At 36.1% G+C, this 26001-nt stretch overlaps 1 protein-coding gene across 9 annotated transcripts in view; it reads right to left on the reverse strand.

The window, feature by feature from the left end:
- Nova1 (NOVA alternative splicing regulator 1) overlaps positions 1-26001 on the reverse strand; it is a 127113-nt gene that overhangs the window by 22886 nt on the left and 78226 nt on the right. For all 9 annotated transcript variants that reach the window (XM_036205371.1, XM_036205370.1, XM_036205375.1 and 6 more), the window contains one exon: positions 1911-2077. In XM_036205371.1, the coding sequence (XP_036061264.1) occupies positions 1911-2077 (167 nt within the window). The remainder of the gene's footprint in view (positions 1-1910; positions 2078-26001) is intronic.

Here is a 26001-nt window from a genome sequence, read left to right on the forward strand (position 1 = left end):
TATCTACATTGCTGATTACATGAAAATGTAGAGTTTAACCATAATTTTTTAATTCTATGAATATCAAGACATATAAATGAATGTAATAATAAAAATAGATAAATTGATATTAACACTTAAAACTTATCTTAAATATAATTAACATCTGAACAAGGCAAACAAAACTCAACTTTGGTTTGTGCTTTAAAATTCTGGTGGCAGTCATCAGTCTACACTGGTCCTGCATACATGACAGCCTGTCAATCTCATACAGCCATAGCTAAAACTGGAAACTTAATAATGATTCAGACTACTATTTGATGGTACTCAGTATTTGTTGCTACATAAATGTTAAAATAAATCTCACATTACTGTTCTAGACAGAGTTTTATACTATTCAAGGTATAATTTTTTTTGTCTATTTAAAAAGAAATATCAAAGTGGCTACCTAAATGCTTGAATGTTTTCATAGAAGTTACAGGAGAAAAGGGAGAAGTATGGGCTGGATTAAGGCAAAATGTAAAGAGACCAGATACTTCAGTGCTCATTCAGGACATTTCTAGCCCCACAAAATTTTAACCTCGATGTCTGCCATCTAGACATCTTGTTTTCCAATCTGATGAAGTCCCTATATCACTGTCAAGTTAACAGAATTTGGACTATTTTATATTTACCTAGCATGGATGAAATAAGCACTTCATACTACTAAATGACTGTTAATAAAAAAATTCTAGTATGTATAGTTTTAAGGTATGTAGATGTTATTACATGTCTATAGAGATACACTCCCTTACAGTTCTGGAATAACAACTATTCAACACTGATGAAAAATCTTGTAAGTGATCTTTATATGGAGTAAGAGCTACTTTCTCATTAAACAAGGAAGTGTTTTTTAGAAATAGATTATTAATAGATAATTGAATATTAGTCTATAATTTGAGCATATATTATCTAATTATAAATTTAAAGTTGATATATGATTAGTATTATAGTTATACATTAATAAGATTATGATAGAGCCATAGCACTGGTTAATATACTTTCAATTCAGAAACATGAAATTAATAGAACTTTGAACTACATTTCAAATCTATTACAATGAAAATAAATTTTCTATTAATTTATAAATAATACATTTATTCTAAAATCACAATCTGCTGATAATAAAATAAGTCACAAATTGAGTGGCTAAATAAAAGGCCAAAGTAGACAATAATTATGAACATAAAATATTTACGGTAAGGGTATCCAACTTATTTAACATCAAGCAATGTCATTTCCCTACATCATCTCAAGCATTACCCAATCTTAAAAATTCACATTATCTTTTGTCATGAAAAATTTTCTTTACAGAAAATCCATACATTAAAATGTGACATTGGGTCTGTTTAACAGATATATAAGCACTACACATGTGATACAAAATGTAATAGCTAAGTGATAACAAAGGACTGAACAGTAGCTATACGAATTGACTTATACATATTTGTTGATCAAATGTTAAACAAGACAAATTAACAAAACAGGAGTCTATATGCAATTCCTATGCTGAGAACTACAACTGTCACTAAAGTTGGGCATTGGGAATGTTGAAGATATAAATTTCATTTTGATTTCTTATTATTTATTTAAGACGTGTTATATCTTAAACAGAAGAGAGTTCCATAAGTTAATAAAATCCCTGCCTCCGTATATGTAAAAAGCAATCATAAAGAGTCACATCAGTGCCTCTTCTCTATCACTAATAAATTTATAATTCAATTAATCAATAGTTTGATCTGCCAATCAAAGAATCCGAAAAATCTTCAAAAACTAAATGACAACTTTAGATAAGTTTAAGCCTTTTTCTGCTACAACTAAACTGCTTCCTCTGAAAGGAATTCATACTGCACTGTGGGTATTCCTCTCTGATTTCCCAACTGAACACTCACTTGTTTGATGCGATCAGGATTGACGGTGGTCTGAGGTTGGAGGATGCTGACTGGTTCCGTCTTGGCCACATTCTGGGGCATTTCTCGGATTTTTTCTGCAATGAATCCATGAACTGCGTTCAGCGCTTCCACTGTCCCCTGGATCAGGCACACCCTCTCCGTAGTGCCTGCAGACACAAGACTCGTTTTCAGGACACACTCCTCTCATTTCAGTGACAAGTTGCAAAAGAGAAAGATAACGTTAATAAAATACCGTAACATAGATGGCTCTGAAGTTCTAATATTCAACTGAAATCAGAATAATCAACACATCTGCCTCATTAAAATTTGTTTTAGAATTCATTCTTTTCTTGTATTCTCAAAACAAGCATTTGGGTTCCAAAAGAACCAATGATCCAGAGATCAGAGCACATCACTCATTCATGGAGATACTCATGCGGTACTCATAAAAGGCCTTAGGGCTAGAAAATATCTTTTAAGGAGTTCATTTTTTTTTTTTTTATGAGTAAATCATTAAACTTTTTTTGAATACAAGAATGGATATCAATTTTATTGAGGAGGTATTTTAAATAAAATACAAAATATCAGGGATATATAAACAGGATTTAGATGGTCCATGATACAGTTTAGGAATTTTATGGACATGCCTTAAGGTAATGACAACACATGATTAGTTTTTCATACTATTCTGAGACTGACCACAGAAGGCTTGATTTAAAAACCAATTAACTAGCCATTTCTTCAGTGATCCAAACAAGCACATGGCTTACAAATTGGAATTAAGTACTTTCTGAGCTTCTTCTTTTTCTTTTTTTAAATGTATTTATTTTACATACCAACCAGTTTCCTATCCCCCCTCCCTTCCCCCCAATCTATTCCTCAGAGAGCATAAGGCCCCTCCCCCTTGCATCAAGCCTGAGCTTGGCATCCCACCATAGGGAATAGGTTCCAGAAAGCCAGCTTATGTGTCAGGGACAGGTCCTGGTCCCACTGCTAGAGGCCCAACAGACCAAGCTGTCACCCACATTCAGAGAGCCTAGGTCGTTCCCATGCAGGCTCCCTAGTTGTCAGTCTAGAGTCTGTGAGCTCCCCTGAGCTGGGTCAGCTGTCTCTGTGGGTTTCCCTGTCATGATCTTGACCCCCTTGCTCATATAATCCCTCCTCCCTCTCTTCAGTGGGATTCTTGAAGCTCTGCCCAGTGCTTGGCTGTGGATCTCTGCATCTGCTTTCCGAGGAGCTTTTTCTTCTATGCACTAGAGTTCCCACTGGTGCCAGTATTTCAAAACTCATGCCACTGTGTACGAGCAAAATTGTAAAACTGCTAAAGCTAAATAAAAAAAAAATCACAAAGAGTTAATGCCGCTTTAAAGAGTGATGCAAAAGATGTTCGTCATTCTTTAGAGACAGACATGGATCACAGGACACTGAAATAAGACTATAATTATAGAAGTATATCTAAATTGTATTTTCATTATCTTTATCAATGGAAATTTGAATTTGTGAAAATACGTTTCTTCAGTGTCAGAGAAATTTCAGGAGAGCAGGCATAGTTTATTTTTTAGGACGGAAGGAATATAATGTATATCTGTGGATTTACATTTTCCTGTTTCTATTAATCAGCTTAAGTTACTCTTGTCTATCTTGATGCATCTTTTGGTCCTGGGTAAACGATCAAGTTTATATGGACACCCAGGGGACACTTTACAAGACTGTATTAATTGTCGAGTAAATGACTAGAAAGGATTCCCGATCAATGCAGCTAATGTAAAATGTTCTTCTGGTTCTCAGACCACACAGAACACAGATCAGATTACATCACTGCTTTCAGAGACACCACAGAGCGCTCTGGGGATGCCAAAACAGGCTAGCTTAAATGACGACTTCCCAAGAAAGAAGCCTGGCACCACGTAACTAAACACTGTGTAGTCCACGTTATTCTTAGAATTTTGATTTAACATGTTTGACCACAGCAACCAGTGTTATTCAGACTGTGTAGACTCACAGAAAATAAATGGAAACCTGATCTGTAAAGAAATGTGACTGTCTGAAAATAATGCTACACAACAGCAGGTATGAGGCGTTCTGAAGGCAGTTCATAGGGCCACTGTCACAGTATATACACTGGGGACTGATTGAATTACTCCCTTTCCCTCACGACCATGCAAACAGGGTGAGGCCAAAAGGAAACTGTGCACAACACTGGGACACTTAGCTGAGACTCTGTTATATTCCACTCCTGAATTCTAATGGCTTTTCACTCAGGTAACACAAAACCATAATTTTTTGGGAGAGAGTTAAAAAAGGTGGTGGTGGGGGGATACTGTCAAGCATATGACCAAACTCTGTAACACAAATGAGCCTATAAATCATAAAAGTTGCCGCGTTTTGTCATTTTAAAGGCTTTTAGACTCCATTAGTGTCTAAGCTGAACTGCCAGATATTTATCATTTTATTTGCTTAATGGCAGCATTTACTATTATCTGCAACAGAGTACAACAAAGCTAAGAATCAGCTACAGGAAAACGCACACACCCATCCCCAATAATGCAAAACACAGGTGTGCAGGACACCATCACTTCCAACCCACACTGCATGAGATGGGAATGTAGTCACTGCATGTCAACTGAATTCATAATGGCCACTGAACTGACCGCCTTTCGAGTCCTTCCTTACAACTTCCCACTTCCTCTTCCCTTTCCAAACAGCTTTTCCCATTATTTTCATGTCACATTTGTTAAGAGAGAAATTCATATATAGAGAGATAGATATAGATATAGATATAGATATATCTTGATAACAAGAAGGCCCCTTGGCAAAGAGCAAAAGTGATGTTGGAAATGGCTTAATGTTTTTATTTCAAAGGCAATATAAAATAATAGAAAAATGCATTTCTAAAAGAAGGTACAATTCTCAAGCAGATCCACACAAATTCTTCACGGAAATGAAGTAAATTATATTCTCTGTGCTCCTGTAATTTTCGGCAAGGCACTTACAACCGCTCTCAAGGATTCCGTCCCATGTGCACTGGGTAGCACTCCTTTTTACCCAGCACACACTCCTGTTTAAGATGGACTTCCTCTATATACACTAGGCTTTTCCTTTTGGATCATTTCAGTGGTTAAAGACATTAACATAATTGGAACAAGACATTTCTGTAAATTTAATGATTTATAACTTAGGCAAAAATGACAAATTAGGAAAAATTGAATGAAAGGTTAATGGGAAAATGTACATGGAAACATCAGCATCTCCACTTGGTTTCAGGTGTCAATATTAGCATGATGAGAAATCTAGAACCATACACTGCTGTGATGCAGGACAAAACACAGCCCCCTCGAGAAATGCATACCCCCAAACAGTTGGAAATAAACATAACAAAACAGTCTTATATTATAGTTACAGAGCCCTGAAAACTGAGAAACAGACTATACCAAAAGGAAGAAAAATTCCATCAGGGATGTAAAGTATATTTATGGACAATTCATTTAGTTTCATTTGCAAACAAAATACTAGTTTCTATAAAAAAAGACGATTTAAAGATATTATGTTCAAATACAAAATAGAATTTGATTGTTTCCAAATTTAAATAACTTTATGAGCAGGATAACTGAAGCGATGATAAGAAGTATGCATTTATGTAGCATCAAAGGACCACTTTTAATTTGAACAGTCGTGGTTACAGCACTAGGATAGATTAAAAAGCACCTTCCTAATTCAGCATCCTTGAAGGACTTCTGTATATTCTCCAGCTCCTTAACACCCAACTTTAAAGCTCAACATCTCTCCCCGATCTACTCACTTACTACTTCTCCTCCAACTCTGCTCAAAGCACCCATCAGCTGCATTTGGACAAACCCCCTCTTCACGTCACCACTGTCTGTCCTGTCAATGGCATTTGAAACAGTTGACTATTTCATTGTTAAAAAAATTAACTTCAACTTTTCTGGGTTCTAGTTTCTGATTTGTTCACTCATTTGATAAACATTCACTGACCCCTTACCACTCAAACACTACACTGGAGGCTGTAGACACCATGATGGTCGTATCTCTCATTGCCTCATCATGTTCATAGTGTTTATCACAGGTACTATACACAAAACAAGCAAAGCACACAGCATGAAGACCAAAATGAGGGAAGTGCTGTGGAGACTATTTGGGGGTAGAAATAGGCTAAAAAGTTATAAGAAGCATACTTGTCATGTTTATCATCACACTTGTGTTACTTAGAACAGTGCCTGACCAACTACAGATGTCCCAAACAGTGTTCTAAGAAATGACTCTAGTGTCTAGAATGAATGACACCTCTAAAGTGCAAAACACATATACTTGACTTATAAGGTAGTTTTAAAATATACATTATAAAGTCAATAAACATTTTTGGATTTGTAAGCTCAGCCAATATATGTGAAAATAAATTTTGGGGAATGATTAAAAAAATAAACTACAGTAAGTTATAAGTTATCTGTACATCCATAAAAAGGCTCTTAGTAAAAAGAAAAAAAAAACTTAGGCAAAGGCATGAGGACATAAAATGAATTTCAAAATTTTATGTCCAAAGTTAAAAATACAAAAGGTCAGAGATAGCAAATGGCTCAATGGTATAGGCCCTCTCCCACAAGCCTGGTGAGCTTGAGCTAGATCCCTATAATCCACAGAAGGTGTATGGAGAACAAAAGTATCATCTGACTTGCAAAGCTGCTCTGTGGCACGCAACTACCTCACCTATACAGTATAATAATAATAATAATAATAATAATAATAATAATAATAATAATAATAACAACAATAACAATCAATAATATTAATGATACTAAAACTCTATTCATGATTTCCATAGCGCTAGAAGAGCAAGGTTAGGGAAAAGTGTGCTTTTTTTCAATGTTTATTCATGATGTTACATATATCAAATTTTATTCCTTTTTGTGGCTGCATAATACTTCATTACGTACACAGAGCATACACTTTTATTTCATAAGATCACCTGAACCCCTTGTTTCCATCTTTTGAATACTGCAAAGATGCTGCAGTGAACATTAGTGAGTATGTATCTTCTTAGATGTCTATTTCTGATACTTCTGTGTCTATACAAAGGAATAGAATTTCTGGATAATATGTAATTACATATTTAGTCCTTTTGAAGAATTGCCAAGTGGTTTTCTAAAACCATACAACTATCAGTGTAAGAGGGCTCTAATTTTCCCCCTCTTAGACAACATTTAGTCTTCATTTTTGTAATTAAAATCTTCATAAATGGATGGGCAGAGCTCACTGTAGTTCAACTGGCATTTTTCCAGTGCTGTTGGGCATCTTTCAAGTTTTTATTATCCATTTATAAACTTTCATTTCTTTGCATGATTTGTGAGTTATCTCATATTATGGAGATTTTGTAGTTCTTCCAAAATTATATTTTCCCCATCCTAACAACTGTCTTTTTATATGATGATAATTTCCTTTATGCACACAAGTTTTATTTTTTCCATCTTTGTGTGTGTGTGTGTGTATGTGTGTGTGTGTGTGTGTGTGTGTGTGTGTGTGTTCTTATGACTTTGGAGGTGCACATGCCATGGCACACTTGCAGTCAGAAGGTAGTAATCCTAAGTGTCTGTCCTCAACTTCCATCTTGTTTGAGACAGAATCTCCTGCTGCTTGCCATCACATATCAGTCTGTGGTCATTCGGGAAACATCTGTCTTGGCTTTCCCTGGTGGAGCTCTGGGATTAGATATGTGTTACCACATCTGGCTATGACAGAGCCTCTTCCCAGCCAGCCCAAGTACTTAATTTCTGATGAAATCAACTCATCTATTTTTTCTCTTATCGTTCTTGCTCCTAGGGATAGATTGGGGATTTTACTACCACACCCAAGATGGTAAAAGACTTCCTTTATTTTCCTCCAGAATTTTAGGGTTCTATGGTTTTATTCCTTATATTCTTAACTGTTTTGAATTGTTATGATATCTTTAGCATACTTTATTATAATTAGATAAAAGTTTTAGATGTTTATCAATATGAGGTTTGGAAGATTTTGAAAGTTCTTTAATTCTTAAGTTACTTTTTTGACACTGATAACTTATTTTACTTTAATACTGAATATTAAGAAATTATAAATTAAGGGATATATGATTACCTTAAGAGATAAGGGCTAAATATGTGATAAGTAAATAGATTATATACATCTTTAGATACTTGTCTGTAGCTCAAAATAGTTAGCTGGATATCTTAGGGACCATGGACTAAAACTGACTGCCTTATATACATTAAAGTCTTAATTTTAAGACTTTCTCCCCAACAATTAACAAATTGTGTTCTTGTACTTTTGTAATTTCATTTTTTCTTTTTACGTAAAAGTTTTTGTCTCTTTTATTCAGAATTATTGAAGTGTCTTCTTAACTGAACAAACCCCAGCTAGGTATTACTTGAACATAACACATTGTGCTTTCAACTGCTGTTACCTGATCACACAGTTCTCCAAAGGCTGAACCCTCCTGACTCCCTGGGCCGTCCTCTCAACTTCTAATCCAGTTGAAGACAGATCCCTGGATTCAGGGTCACTTCCTGGACTTGCATCTATGTGAGGATAGAGAGCTGGCTCTGTCATCCCTTTCCTTTAGAAGGGATCTTTAGTCTTTGGTTTCTTGTTTGCTCTCTATGCAGTTTCTGGCTTCCCGCTTTACTTACTAACCTACTCTCCTCAAGTCCTGAGTGTTCTTCAGTTGGGTCATCTTAGTCAAGTCTTCCATTGACCATTACCCAGCAGAGCACTCTAGTATCTCCTGACTGTCCTCCCCATTAAAGACCCCCCCAAATTTCAAGGAGCAAAATATCTTGTAGTTCCACATGCCATTAAAACAATGATCTGGACTGGAATTCTATGTACCCATCTTTCCAAACCTCCACATAATGCAAGTTGCAAGGTCTTCAGCTACCACCATGAGATTTCCTACTTCACAATACTCTCTGAGCCTTGTCTTACCCAAGGCTTGCATTTCTAAACTTCTAAACTCTCCCCAGAGCATTTTCTATTCTAAAGCAGTATTTTTTTTTTAAATGTGTAGAGGCAGAGAGTAAGTCCAATAGTAAAGTTTTCAGTCACCAAGACAGGATGGAAGGCATATTGTAATTTAGAACAATCAGGAAAACAGCAAGTGAACAAAATGTAGGCATTTGCATTTCCTTCTCACATGGTAGACTCAATTAGTAATGTGTTCCTTAAAGAAACACTTTCTTTTTTAGTACTCTTGAAGCTAATGTCTTCCCAGGATAATCTTTCTGTATCCCCGATGGCTGTAAATATAAAAATGTATTATGAATTAATTCACTGTCTAAGAATACTTCCCTATACTCTAAGCCATCACTATCTCCATTGAGGAAGATTCATTATGTCTTTCACCCTTCTGTCGCTTACCTCCTATTCCTGGTGTTTCAACCATGCAGATCATATGTAATCTATGTTTTAAAGACCAACAGTGTCTCATTGCCAGTTAGAGTTTAATTCCGACTCTACTGAGGCTTTTAGATTCACCAGGATTTGGCTAAACTCAGCTCTGTCCTCATCTCACATTACTTTCTCCACCTTTCGCTATACTCCAGGGAGTCAGGTCTTTTTTAGTTACTGGAACATGCCAAGCTTGCTCTCACTCAGGTCTTGTTTCCTGCTGATGTCTGTCTTAGTAGCCCTGCTTCTCCGTCATTCCCTATGGCATCACCCCCAGCTACACATACAGACATCATTTATCTCAAAAGCTTTAGCTCAGTAATACCCCATCAGAGAACTCTTCCACAACCATAAGACAGTTTATTGGTGCTAACTATAAACTCACGTTTCTTTATTGTAATCCCCAACTGTCTTCCAAAACTTTCTGGTGTATTGGTGTACTGGTCTTTAGTTGTTGTTTGCCTCTCTTTAATAGAAAGAAATTTTGACTGTTTTATTCATGAGTATAACCTACAGTTCTGTTAAGATGGCTGAAAATAACTTTTAATAAATTAAATAATAGCCTTGGGTGAGCCACATGCAAAATTTTGTTAATCCAGATAAGGAACTGTCAAAAGAAGAGAATAATATATGAACTGTTATGACTAAAGATTTTTACCTACTACAGTCCATCCTATACATTTTTATTGATCTAGGATGGAAGATCGGCTATTGGACTACTAATCTAGCTATCTCCTATTTGTTTTAGGGTACATCCAATACAGAAAGTGATTCTGCAAATGGTTTATCTGGGGGAGAAGACTAAACTGCAGTAATTTCCTAACCATACCAAGAACAGATATGCTTCCTAATTAAATTAATCACTGCATAATAAAATATTTTGACAAATCCTGTTAGTTTAGAGCTAAGGCAAAGTATGAATACATTTATCATGATCATTTTTATGGGAAAACTCTAAGATACAAGAATTTTTATAAATATTATCTTCTTTTTAATAGGTGAAAAATAAAGTGTTATTATGGGGGTTTTCTAAGGAGACAGGGATGTCTTATTTACTTTTGTTCTTTTGAAACAGTATCATTCTGTAGTTCAGGCTGGCCTGGAACAAGATGTAGCCCAGGCCTTAAAGTTAAAGCAATCCAAGTACCATGGAATTGTGATGTCAGGATAATGAACATCTGTAATTCTAGTGCTCAGAGACCTCAGGACTCCCTGAGAATTGATGGCCACTCAGTTTAGTGGAAACAGTGATTTCCAAACTTAGTGAAATATCTGTCTTAAAATATAAGGTAGAGGAAGAACTAAGGAAGACATTTCAACTTTTGGCCTCTACACACACATACCTGCATGGATGAACACAACCTTCACAAGCAGGTGCCCCATCCATACACATGTGCACACATGCATCCATACACATGTGCACACATGCATACATCACATACACATTTTTAAATTGACACTGAAGTGGAAATCAATTTAAAAATACACACATGAACATAACTGTACAGGAAATAGAAAAGTAATTTTTGATCTGTGTCTAAGACCTCATAATATGTTGGAAAAAGCCCCTTGTCATAGGAAATTCAGCAATGTGCTACCATACTATGTATTACTCAGAACAGGATAACAGTGATAGAAAAGCCCCATGGGTAATGTTGTGAGTGGTCTGTAAGAGGGTACAAGAACCTTGGCTGCTCTAAGCTTTGAGACATAAATATTTTAAGTAAGCACCCCTGCTTTCCACAGACACAGCAAAAGACTTCCATTAAAATGAACCCATTCTAAGCTTGTTGGAAAGTTTGTCAGGGCTTCCTTTCCAGTGTCTTGAACACATGGCTGTAGTAGGAGGGATAAACTCAGTGGGTAACTTATAAAGTACTTCATGCTAGGCAGAAAGGCGCTTTACTCGCAGACAGTCCTAACACGGTCTTGATTTCTAGACCTGAGGCTCCAAAGTCATAATGTGTGCTCATATCACACACTGCCTCCAAACACACAATTACCAACACATCCTTGACTTGTTTCTTAGTAACTCCATCTCTTTTGTATAGCTCTGCATTTGATTTTAACCCTTTCCTTAGATAGTCACCTATTTGTTTTACCATTATTTATCTTAAAGTTCTTGGTCAGCTACTAGTTTCACAGGAAGTTCTGGCCTGATTTGTGTTAGTACAGGCTAAGAACTTTTGTGCGTCCAAGCATACTGAATGCTCCCAGATAGAAATTACTATATATTGCTTGCTCAGCAGCCTAAGTTCACAGGAATGTGGGATATGACATGGTCCTATCCCACAGTAGCTAACACTCACAGTACCATTGAACACTTGTGCATGAATGGCACATACACTTTCATGTGTCTGAGTAACTGTTTCTTTTGCATAAACAAAAGGTAGGAAGAGCAACTGAGTGGAGTATAAGCAGGTTCTAAATCATAAGAAGCTAAAATTTAGGACCTAAAAATGAAGTAAAAATGGGACACTCTAGCAAAACAGTTTTAGGTGTAAAGGTCATGGAGTTTAGAAAAAGCATTGATTGTCAGAACCCCGATGTCTCATGCAGTGAATCTACAAAGTTGAGAAAAACAATATTCAGAGGAAACTAGAAAAAACACTAAGACGGGAACATAAATGCTCCAGAACATACAAAGCATGTAAAAGGGAGACGGGTATGGTTATTAGCTGAGAAATCTGACCATATTGACAAAAATCTTTGAAGCTGGACCAAGAATAATTAGGAACTGTGGAAGAAACTCTTCGGGAGAAAAAATACACTGTGATGGTATAGTGGCTAGTGCTGTGTTGTGTTTAAAGAGAAAACATGATTGGGTAGTTGAACAATCTTTTAAAACTCAAGCTGATTTTTAAGGACTTTAAGAAGTGGCTCCAACATGTTTGTCACTTCCATGTGGGTGCTGCCTACCAGTTGTCCTACAACAAGCACCATAAAACAGAACCACTGGCTAAACAGTGTTGAAGGTAAGACCGACAGACAATATCCTCCCTATGGAGTGAGTCACAAGAAATCCTACGACAGAGAAAGGATTTACATATGGCATGTAAATAGTATCAGCATGGCCATGTAGTGTTTTATCAAACATCTTCTGCAAAATTTTAAAGTGTTACACATTAAAATCAATTGGCATATTCACCTCAAAAGTTTTAAAAAAATATGAATTCAGTGGTATTTGTAGAAAATAAAACCAAAACATTAATGATGGATGGTATAATATTACCCCAAGTATAGGCAAAACATTCATTGCTAGTTTTGGAGTGGCCAAGACATCACTATTCTCAGTTGGCTAGTATCATGAAGAGCCAGAGAAGATGGAAGAACCACAAAGAGAATTAGAGTTAGAAAGCTACTATGATACAGGGGCCACATGAGAACCCACCACACATAAAAAGATCATATTAGACATAAAGCAAAGGATAATCAGGCTACAATCCACAAGTCCAGAGAAGCTAGGTAATAAGGAGGACCCTAAGAGAGACATGCTTGGATCCTCCTAGAAAGTGGAAATAGATATGATCTCCTGAGTAACTTGGGAGCATGGTTTGGGGTTAGGTAAGAGGAGGTGGGAAGAGAACATGAGGGAACAAGATGGTCGAGTTGAAGAAGGGACAGAGAGGGAGAGCAAGGAAAGAGATATCTTTTTAGAGGGAGCCATTATGGGGTTAGAGAAAAACCTGGTGCTAGAGAAATTCCCAGGAATCCATAAGGATGACCCCAGCTAAGACTCCAGGCAATAGTGGAGAGGGTACCTGAACTGGCCTTCCCCTGTAATCATGTTGAAGACTACTCTAATTGTCATCATAGAACCTTCATCCAGTAACTGATGGAAACAGATGCAGAGACCCACAGCTAAGCACTGGGGGGAGCTCCAGGAGTCCAGTCGAAGAGAGGGAGGAGGGATTATATGAGCAAAGGATCAAGATCATGATGGGAAAACCCACAGAGACAGTTGACCCAAGCTAGTGGGGGTTCACTGACTCTGGAGTGACAGCTGGGGAACCTGGATGGGACCAAACTAAGCCCTTTGAATGTGGGTGAGAGTTGTGTGGGGCCACTGGCAGTGGGAGCAGGATTTATCCCTAGTACATCAACTGGCTTTTTGGAGCCCATTTCTCTCGGGAGATACCTTGCTCAGCATTGATGCAGTGGGGAGGGGCTTGGTTCTGCCTCAACTTTTTATGCTAGACTTTGTTGACTCTCCATGGGAGGTCATACCTTCTCTGAGGAGTTGATGGGGGTGCAGGGTAGAGGGAAGGTGGGAAATGAGCAAAAAGAGGGGAGGGAACTGTAGTTGGTATATAAAATGAAAAAAAAAAAAAACCTTTAAATAAAAAGGAAAAAAAAAGAGATTGTAAACCCAATCTGCAAACAAATGCATGCATGTGTGCAATGAGCAGTATCAGGAGTAGATGCACACACAGTACTAAGAGTCCAACTCTCCTCATTGGGGGGTCAGGCTAGGGAGCAGGTTGGGCTTTGCTATGTAGGGTAGGTGGGGCATGAATTTGAGATTCTCATGCCTCAGTCTCCCAAGAGTAGGAATATAAGCATATCCTACCCTATGTGTAGTTTATGGATTTTTAAATAGCTAAAAGTCATTGTAAGTATGCTAAAATGATGCATTTAATGTTTGTTTTAAATGTAGGTAGTATGTTTTAGGTATAAGAAAAGAAAGTTCTAGTACTCTAGCTTCCAATGCAGATGTAATATCAATTTTTAAATTTAAGTTTTATTTTAAAAGATACAGGAAGAACTGGTAAGAAATGAAGGTCCTGTTTTTCTGAAAGTTTTTCATTCTGATTCAAGAAACTGTGCAAGCAATAGATTTGAAAATTTACTAATCATTTTTGTGAACATGCTTATATTTGCTTAAGACTTTCCAAATATTAAAAAAGCCAAAACTTAATAAGTGGAATTTTTACAGCACAACTCCCATGTGAATTTTATTACATGTTGTGTATACTGGAGCTAAAGATCATGTTTCTAAAAATAAATACAGAAAATTACCTTACATAAAGTAGAGAGTTAAGATATGATACCTCGTTTAAAATGGACAGCTGCTAAATTCAAATAAATAACTGCATTTTGGATCTTAAATAATTTCACAAATATACCATGCCAAGTAACCCTAAAGACCAAAATATGTCACTGTTATCTCACCTTACTTGATTAGAAATAATTACTATGTATTAGTTTTCTAGAAAGTGCTGTTAATAGTCTTCATAGGTGTTTATCATTTACCTCCTCAACTAAGGATCAATGAAGGGTCGTGAATTATCTCTCTATCTGCTCAGTCGCTGTTAGTTCCCATTAGCAATGTCAAAGCCTGTCTTCCACACAGGCTCTCCAGCCGCACTTATCTAACAAATTATACTTCTGAGTGCAAAACCAAGGAACTGGGCTACCATTTGACTAGGTAAGCTTGTACCACAATTGCTGCATTCTAGAATGACCTCTAATACAATTAATTTCTTAACATATAAAAAATCAAAGTCAGAAGATGGATAAACATCAGGAGAACAAGATGATTAGAGTGCCATTGTATTAGTCAACACAGAGTACACAGCTGGTACATCACAACAAGGAAAATACATAGGGCAAAGAGAACGAACTGACAAAAGAGTGGTGTAACAATGCAACGTAAATACATTAATATCACCTACTAAGAATTCACGGGATGGGGATTTAGCTCAGTGGTAGAGCACTTGCCTAGCAAGCATAAGGCCCTGGGTTCGATCCTCAGCTCAAAAAAAAAATTTGCAAGCAATTAAATGCACCAGATAGCTCTGATGAATAAATAATTAAAAGGTCTTTATAGACATAGAAATGGAGGCTCTAAGACACTATCCTATATTACTGTCTCTTACTAAATGTGGAGACTGAAAATTTGACAATAAGAGGCTTCTGAATTCATAAAATTTAATTCAAAGTCAAGCTTGTGATGTATTTGGGGTTTTTTGAAAGTGCTCACTTTTCCTGCACTGTATGAGTCCACAGCAGTTTGGGTTTTGAACACATAATATACAACTGCACTACACAATCCTTCATGGCATGCAAAGCCAATGAACACTGTCTCAAACACCTCCACTCATATCTGAGACTATTATGTTATGAACTGCCATATTTTCACTGTACATTCTAAATTTCTGCCCTTGTTAAAACAGAATCCTTTAATTGTGGAAAGTAGAATAATTTTTCTTAACAGCAACTGTTAAATACCAAACAAGTCCTATACTCCAATGCTGGATTTTTTAAAATTGAAGTTTCAGTGGCTGAATTTCTTTTAAAAATACGTAAGTTTTGCTTGGAAGTAGAACCAAATTTCAAGCCATTTCTGAAATGGTTCTAACTATACTTCTGCAATTTTGTACCATGTATTTATGTGAAGTGACATGTTTCATAGTGAGAATTCTATAAAAAATACTGATCAATTTTGAAAACCATTGATACTCTATGTTCTGCAATAGCAAATGTTCCAGTATGATTTACTTATTTATTCATTTATTTGAGACAGGGTCTCACAGGGTAGCCCAGACTGGACTGGTTTCATGGCAATCTTCCTGCCTCGGCCTCACAAATGTTAGTTCTTCATATAAAGACAAATATGTCTTAGTATAAGAAATGCTCTTGTCTTTATACATGGTAAAACTATACATTTTTCCAGTATTTTTCAAGAACAATTATGCTTTTTTTGTGCATAACTGATTTGCAGACTTATTTTTTAGACTTATATAGAAGGGTTGTTCAAAAATGCCATATGGCTGGGACTACAGGCTGTCCCATTCCTTCTTGGAGACAATTTAGCAGAACATATAAATGTATCTGGATTTAACAATTCCATCTAGAAGTTATAATTATTAAGGGTTCTACTGGAGAACTACACATATATGTCACCATATTTTCTTAACACTACCCTCCCCAGTTAAACTAAAATCAGGATCAAAAACAGCAAGTGGTTAAATAAACTTGCATTCATTATAGTAAACAAAAAAATTAAATTAATGATGCCTTTCCTATTAGTCCTGAGAGGTACTTGATGAATCAAGCTAAAATAAACAAACAAATATATAAAACCCAGCAACAGGTTGCTGGAGACAAAAGCAGAAAGTGCCCCATGCATTGTTCACTGTTCCCTGAGGGCGTAAGAAGATGATTCTCCTAGAATACAAAATTGTAAATCTCCCTTAAGAGATGAATCAGTGTTGGACGGTATGAAGTAAAGGACTTCCAGGGAGGCTGTATACACTGTACAGTAAGTGGTTATATTAATTAGGAATAGATCTGTGCTGTGGGTTCCACTTAAAAATTCAAGTTCACACTTTTGACTACAACATATAGTGAATGTCAACTAACTAACTTCACAGCGTACAACGTAGCCTTTGATTTGTGACATGGCAAGATGGGCGACACAAAACATCCAGGGGGGTTCTTTACAATCATCCCAGGAATTATGTATTGTATATGCTGCTAGGAAAACTGGATGCCTCCACACAAGAAGGAAGCCAGATCTTTATTCTACCATCTACACAGATGAATCAAAGTGGGAGCTGAAACTGCAAAAGCACCAGAAAACTGCAGAAATGTTTCAGGGCAATGGGATAGGGAGGAGTTTTGGGAAAAGATGGCAAAAATACAAGAAGAGTTAAAGAAAACATAGTAAGACAAAAAAGAATTGACCAAACAAAGCAATATGAGACACAGAAGTCTACAAAAAGATGGGGATGTGGGAAAGATCAGAGGAGTTAGGAAGGAGAAACCATGATCAGAACACATAGTATGGAGAAAATTCATTACACATATATAAAAAATAAACAATAATAAAAAAGGAAACACAGAGAACTGATCACGTTAAATGCAGAAGTTTCTGCTCAACAAAGCAAGTGGCCACCAGGATGAAAAGACAGCCTACAGAATGGGCACTGACAGTGAGCAAAGTAAGGAACACCAACATGATCAAAAACAGGGCAGTCCAACTGCACAATCATTCTGTAATAACACAGAAACGAGGGCTGAGCTTTGGTTCAGTGCCTGAGAGCACCGGCTGCTCTTCCAGAAGACCTGGGATTGATTTTCAGCACACACACAGTGGCTCACAACAATTTGTAACTCAAGGTCCAGGGGATTTGATGCTCTCTTTTGGCCTTGGCAGGTACTGTATTCATGTGGTGTATACACACACACACACACACACATATATATGCACATATGCATATAATAGGCAAAACACCCATATACATAAAATGAAAATGAAAAAGAATAAAAACAAATAAAACTGGCTAATAAGTGAATGAAAAATATCATTAATTAATTAATAGGAAAATCAAAATTAAAACCAGAATAAGAAATCCTTCAAATCAATTTAGAATGAATATTATCAAAAAGACAAAAGTAGTGGTGAAGGGTGAAGAAAAGGGAATATTACATGCTTTTAGTAGGAAGGAAAACAGAATGGGAATTCTTCAGTGAATTGAAATTAGTAGGTCTAAGGGACAGAGCAGTCACACTGGGCACAGATGCAAGGAATAAATGTTGAGGAGACATCTGGAGTGCCATGTCTACCACAACACTGTTCACATATGAAAAGAAACCAATCGATATTCCACCAGTGATGAACAGACAGAGAAAACATGGTGAATGAACACTGGAGACTCCAACTCAAACATAATAAAATAGTGAACTTTTGCCATTTGCAGTAATGTAGATGAACCTGGAAGTTACCTTATGTGAGAAAGATCAATGCCACACAGTCTTACAATATAAATCATGACAAAGAAAAAAATCCAGGCTTATCAACTCAAGAACAAGTCATTTAAACATTTTTGTGCACATATATCAGAATATCTCATGACTCAAATTATTAATTTATTATTGTTAATAATAATAATTAATACATTTAATTTAAATTTAAAATATTCAATTAGATTTTTCTATTAAGGTTGGAGATACAGTTCGATGAGTGATGCCTATCATATAGAATCCCTGGAGTGGTGGAGGCAGAAGGATCAGAAGTTCAAGGTCATCTTCAACTACACAACAAGCTCCCTGACAGTTTGTGATACATGAGACCCTATTGTTGACTATTTTACATTTTTATATACACCAAATTTATACACATATGAAAACCTGAGTTAAGGTATACACATACCATTTTCTTTTTTAAATATATTTTTAATCAAAATAGAATTTCATAACATCCCCCTCTCTTTTTCTTCTCTCCAACTCCCCCCATGACCCACGCAAAGGTGAGATCCTCTTTTTCTTTGGTCATTATTGTTTCATACGCATCCATGTGTGTGTGTGTGTGTGTGTGTGTGTGTGTGTGTGTATACACATATGTGTATGTACCACATTTTCTTTATTCATATATTCAAGGATTTGATAGTGAAGAAAGATAGACACAGAGGAAGAGACTTCAAAATTTCTTTATGTTTCTAAATAGGAGAAGTAATCCTATCAGGGCAGAATCTGTTAAAAATCATCTGAGGGAAGATGGTCACTCTGTGAAAACAGATGTGTCCTGCCACAAAAGCATTCCTTCTACTCCAGTATATTGTTATACTTTCCTAACACATTACTTATACGACCAAGTATCCAAAATCCTTTCTGTCTCTTGAAGGTAGTGACCTTGCATAACTTTTTACTACTGTATTTTTAGTATTTTGAAGCATGTCCCATACACAGTATATGGCCAAGAAGCAACAAATAACAATGAATGAAACAACAACCACCCCAAAGCCAAAGAAAACACCGTTGTGCTCCACCTCTAAGACAGAAGCCTAAGGTGAAGAGAAAGAAAGATGTACTTTCTGAAATACATGCATAATAGGAAGGAATTGCCTGTGGCTCCCTTCTGCTGTGCTAAGCAGCAGAAAAGGGATTTTGACCTGGAATTCTGACCCCAGCCCCTTGCTGCTTGTGCCAGGTGGGAGAGCTGGCTCTGAAGTCAGGAGAGCAAGAGAACTAGCTGGCCTTGCCTCTTACCAGGTGCAGCACTCAAGAGAGTGCTCCCTGCACCTCCCCTGGGCAACACAGTGGAGAGGGCCCAGGTGCTTTAAGTGTGGTGAACCCACCCTGAGGACAGGAAAGCAGGAGAACTGGCCCCGCCCCTTGCTCATTGCTGCAAGTGGTGAACTAGCCAGGGAAATGCTGGAGAGCTGGTGGGCTGAGCAACCCTGCAACTACCCAGGCCCAGAACTAGGGTTATGAGTTGTCCCACCCCGGTATCCACCCAATCTATTATCTACAGGAGCATGAAGATGAGCTGGTCCTGCAGACCCAAAACTGCTGGAGCTCCATTACGCAGGACAACAGGATATTCAAGAAAGATCCCAGTAAGGGCCGAGTATCCAGGGTGTAACAGAAGCCAGAGGCCTTGAACCAGACCAATGACTCATTGCAACAAACATTTGCAAGAAAATGGACTAAGGGTTATACATATACTGAGTGACTCACCATGTCACACCACGGCTTCCATAATGAGATTTTTCTTTTCTTTTACATTTTCTTTTGTTTTATTTTGGGAGGAGGAGGTTGAAAGGGCAGAAAGTGGATGCAAAGGGGCAAGGAAATGAGTGGGATCAAGATGCATAGTGTGACATCCACAAAGAATCAGTAAAGTGTTAAACTAGAGGGGGAAAAAGACAGGAAATAAAAGATAAAACAGGAAGTAAATTTCAAAGAAAGAAGAGGTTTTCTTGAAAATATTAATGATGATGTGGTAAAATAAAAAGATAAGCTAGAAAAAAGAATACACTTGCCTTTTAAGAATTGTTCTCCACACCTTATATGAATTCAGATATTTGAAAGCAAATCAAAAAATTGGAATAATTTTAATCAATTGTTATCTTGAAATAGTTTTTGCAATCATATTTTAAAAAGCTAGATTATTCAATATCTAAAATGAACAGTGTCTTGATTGCTGGTGTCCTAAAATGAATAGCACAAGAAATGTAAAATTCCACATTTATTTGTCATAAATAGAATTTTTTTTTGCTATAATTAACAAACTATACAGTTCCCAAACTTTAAGCAATCTACTTAATTAATATACAGATAACACACTCATGTAGTTGGCATGACTGAAAAGAATCCTTCAACACAATACATTCAAGTAATTCTAAAACTTTGATTCCTGTCAAAGTTAAGTTCCAAAAGCTATGCATGGTGGTGTCTATAAATTTTATCATAGTAAGATGATGGAAAAATCATTTTCCCTGCTATGCAGCTTTTGTTTACGTGAGGGTGCTTTTCATATTGCTACAGCAAAATAAATCCATCTTAGACTTTTCCAAACTTTTATAAAATGTTAATTTCTAAAGTTGTCCAAAATAAAAATTTGAAGTAGGAAATTAGGAGATGCCACAAAAGACTGGTTAATCAATGTCTATCAATTTCACTGAATTCTAAGAATTCACATTCATTTCATACTGAAGTCACTGTATCTTGCAATCAGACTATTATTCTAAATAAAGAACTGGGCAATAGAATGAGCAAGAGTATGTTTCCTGGGGCTTTTCATTGCAGTGACAGCCACCATTTATCTTGTTAGTCTCCACACTAGAAGATCCCAACATGAATGTTTCCTATCTTAGAGTGATTCAATCTCATACTTAAACCACACAGTACATCTTGGAAGACACAAAACCAAACCCCAGCTGCTGGAACAAACCAATGCTTTCATAAATAAAGCTTGGTTTTAACACAATAGTGGCTTCATCAAATAGAGGAGAAAAAATGCTTTCATAATAAAAGTATTCTCAAATTTTCTATTCCTTGTGACTGTGTATAGATGATCGACAACTTAGAAGGGCCTAAATTAGGGTGGGTTTTTTTTTTTTTTCAAGTTCACAGTGATGCAAAACCATGCCACATATGTTGATCTCTTCTCAGGCTAGGGATATATATTGTATAATATTGCTTCATGACTCCTGGAAGTAGCAAAGAGCTCCATGTCACACATCCACTGACACTCTCCAGTGAACTGGGAGGCTGGCTGCAACTCAAGATGGACATCCTGGGACACAGTATCATGGTAAGGCATAGGGCACCTGGGATATGACACTAACAAATACAGGAGCCAAGGTCATTGTTTAGGTGCTCTCACAAAGTGGCTGAAGCTTTTGCTTTTGTTTTTGTTGTTGTTGTTTTGTGCTTACTAGCTTTTAAAGCTAGGAAAGTGATGGGCTTCATTATGTTATTATCATCTGTATATAGATATAAAGATGTATAATCATCATTGTCATCATTGTTCTCATTAAGTTCATTACCCTACTACCTTCACTTCTTATGCCACCAGCCTTTCACTCTTATATTAACATTTTCTAAAGTTAGTTAATATTAAAGTTTATAAACTATAAAATCAAATATTCTTATGTACATAGTATATATAATACTCCTAATATTATAAAAAATGAGTTTGTTTCTTCTTGAAAATTCAGAATATGCCCTCAACTTTTGTAGCATTATGAAGAAAAAAAAAAAACAACTTTGGGTAAAATCAGAATTATCCACATATCTGCACCAGTCACAGAACAATGCTGTATCCTGTTCATGCTTGAAAAGTACCTGTATCCATCCAGAACAATACTAACACACAGTTTCTAAACACATACACTCACACACCAAAGATATCATGGCATATTTACATATACCTCACACCACTGGACCTATCAAACATAAAACCTGCATAAACACATATACAAGACCTATATAAGCAGAGAACATGTCAGGGATTATAAACATTATATGCAACAAAAGACTGTTGCTTAAAATCATCTATCCATATTTCACACAAAAAATTTAAAGAACGAATTTAATAAATAAACTGATAATATGGTTTTTAAAAATACCTTTATCTTTAAAATAAATTTTGAATTAAAAAGCAAAGATTATAGGATATGTACCATATACTTATATAACATGTAAATATATTTATGTAATATGTAAATATATTATATGGAATATAAATATTAATGTATAACAAAATACAATATAATATAAACTATATATGGGAATAGCAGTTCAAACCTCTCGGAACAAGACAAACGAAATGAAGTATTAAATAAAAAGGATGGAAAACAATGGAGAATGGAATTGAACATGTTCAAGGAATTGAGCATGAGAGCAAAACCACCTCAGTGCTGTCTGTCTCCTCTGAATCTGACAAAGGGTCAAATTTCTCAAGACAGGACTTATAGACAAAGCATTCAGTTAGCCTGGGGTTTAAAAGATCACTGAGTCTTGGATACTAAGATACATTTTTACTAGACGTGTAGGCAGATAGAATCAAATGCATCAAAGAGAATAGCAATAAACACTGAAAAGAGCAAACACCCAGAAAAAGAAAACTGAGTAAATGCAGCTGTAAGTCCACGGTGCAGGAACAGCAGCGAGATGGCTGGTCAGGCCCTACAGAAACAATCTAGGTGCTCACTGCTAGAAGTCAACATTAAGTTTTGACAATTTTACCAAGAAAATGTGTTTTGCTTCTGTTCAACACCAGCATCACTCTTCCTTAATGAACTGTCACACAGATTACTTTTGCCATCTGATTTACTTTCTTTCTTATTTGTGTGTACAAGATTTAATGAAAAATACACCACCACAAGAGGAATGGTTGTCTTCAACATTTTCCAGGTTGTGGAATATTTGCCAGGATTATTTGGGGTATATAGTTCACTGTTAAGTGCATAACAGACATGTTTCAAATATCTTAACATGAAATGCCTATTGGGTGCAGAGTATACACACACTTGATGAGACGTGAACAGGGAGGACTGAACTTTCTTCCTTAAGGGATAGTAAGAACTTGACACGATGCTTAGCTACACTTCACCTTCCATATGTTAACAAATCACACAAAGGGACTCTATAATACCTTCTTAGAAAATGATTTAGTGTTTATTAGTAAGGGCATTTATTGCAGATTTAAAATGTAATAGGTTCCAATTGTTTATGTCAAGTTTAGTTGTTTATTTTCATAAATTATTTTTTTATTTAAAGTTTTTACTCACAAAATTTCTTAGGACAACCCATATAAATGACTTCTAGATGTAAGCGCATTACAAGTTTGTGTTTTACTGCTTAAATGTACAGAGCATAGAGCTGGAAGTAGCAGGCAGAGGTGCTGTGGATATAGCTCTGTATGCTGTGAATGTGCTGCTCTGATTGGTTAATAAATAAAGTGCTGATTGACTAGTACCCAGGCAGGACGTATAGGCGGGACAAAGAGAGAGGAGAATTCTGGGAACAGGAAGGCTGAGTCAGGAGTGGCCAGCCAGGCACAGAGGAAGGAAGAAGTGAAAGTACAGGTAAGGCACAAGCCATGTGGCAACTTATAGATTAATAGAAATGGGTTAATTTAAGATGTAAGAACTAGTCAACAGCTCGCCCGAGCTAATGGCTGAGCAATTTTAATTAATATAAGCTTCTGAGTGAATATTTTATAAGTGGGCTGTGGGACTGCAGGGGATGAGTGTACCTGGTGAGAAACTTTCCAGCTACACAGAGGGCTGAGAAAACAACAGGTCTTACTTTTAAAAATTACTAAAGTACAACTAAAAACAAGTGTGGTTTTTATAAACAAATTGGAAGCATACATAAGGAAACATTATTTGTAAAGAATATAAAAATTTTTGATGTTAGTAAATTTTTTCTTATTGTTAATGAGATAATAAAAAAGAAAATTTAAAAGATTATTTCCAGGCAACAGTGTCAATCATGTAATCCTAAGAAAAGAAAAACTTAAAAATTTGCCACCTCATAGAATCAGGATCAAGATAGACATTAAAAATATAACTAATAAAATTACACTGAATTTGCATTCATAAAATTTAATCAGTTTAAATACAGGTAACAACACATATAGGTGACCTTCATAGTACCCCATATTTCATCAATATGAACAAAAGCTTCAAGTACACTTCATAATAGATAACTAATATTCATGCAAAAATACCAACCTAAATGTTTGCTGTTAAGGTAAACCCAAGAATAAGCACAACAATTTCATCATCAGGCATTGACATTTCCATGCACAATGAGTGCAAATCCCAGAGTCAACTATCAGGCATTTATAATTAGAACACGGCTCAGATCCTTTCCTTCTGTTCAACAGATCATGGGACACTGTGCGGGCAACAGGTGAAGATAGCTTTTGCTTTTCTCTCAACAGAGAACTTGGAATCAACTCCAGGCTGCCTCAGAAAAAATCATATTATAAACCAGAACAACCTTGCTACATAAATACAGCTTAGATTATTTTAATTTCTTTATAGGTTTAGCTGCTTCGAGCAAAATTTGCTAAAGAATTGCATTATTTTAATTAAAAGTAAACATGAGTAGGGGCCATATTATAAATATGACCATTCAATTATCAATCTTAAATTACACATCCCTTTTAGCTTCAAAAACAAATTTGCATCTGTAACTCTTAAAATTTTATATTCTTTATCCTAATTATCAATGGGAACTTGTGTTATACTTTCACGTCAAATGGTCTATTACTGAGCCATATTCCAGCCTCTGGCTGTCTTCAAATAGGGTCCCAATTATGTACCACAAAAATTGCCTTGAAGAAAAAAAAAATCCTCCCCAATGTGGAGATTACAGGCATCTATGCCACTATGTGTAATTGTTTTCTGACTTTTCAATAACATTAATTCATTATTAAGGAAAGGATCATGTATGCATATTGAAAAATCTTACCAGGAAATTTTCTTTCTAGTATTAATAAATAGTTACAAATTTAGTACTGGTTATTTTAAATTACATATGCAAGTGTATATATACGTGTGTGTGTATGTATGTATATATAAAAATATATTTTATATATCTCTCCACTAAACATTTATTCTAAATTTTCAAGAACACTTCAAGTAAGAAATAGCATGTTAGAAGTATGCTGGAAGTCCCTGACTTGGAATATCCCAGCCACCTTCTGCTTTCATAGGATACACCCCACTTTGACCTTAAACTTCAGAAATTCCTTTTGAGTTCACAGATGGGACCATAGTGTCCATGTTTTTCTGCAGGGCCTCAGTCACTTTGCGTCTGTATTAAATTCACTGCTGTATCCTTTAAACATTTTATTTGTGTGTGTGTGTGTGTGTGTGTGTGTGTGTGTGTGTGTGTGTGTTGTGTATGGGGGGGAGGGAGAGAAAAGGGAGAGAGAGAAGTGAGAGGGAGAGAGAGTAAGGCATCAGTGTAGGAGCACAGATGTCACATATGTGGAGGTCCCAGGTCAATTTTTGGGGTTCTCTTCTAAAGTATGTTCTGGAGATAAAGCTTTTTGTAAGAGAAGTGTACAGTTTCACTGTTAGCACTGATTAAAAAGTCTGAGGAATAAATTAAATTTCAACATATTAAGCCCAGAAACTTCTAAAATTGAGATTGGCTTTTCAAATTAAGTGGTGATTTTAAAATTCATGTGGAAATTGCATATACTTTTAGAATTTCAAAATGAACAAGATGAGAATACATGTCATTAGGTATTAAATATCCCACAGAATATTACAACTGCTATTATGCAAACAGAATCATAACATATTTTAATGTGTTTGCATGTGAATGTGTGTGGTGTACTTGTATGAGCAGTGAGCAGTGCCTGCTCATGAAAAGGTGTGGGATCAGGAGCTTCTCATGTGTT

Source organism: Onychomys torridus, chromosome 14 (assembly GCF_903995425.1).
Source record: "Onychomys torridus chromosome 14, mOncTor1.1, whole genome shotgun sequence".
NCBI classification, from domain to species: domain Eukaryota; kingdom Metazoa; phylum Chordata; class Mammalia; order Rodentia; family Cricetidae; genus Onychomys; species Onychomys torridus.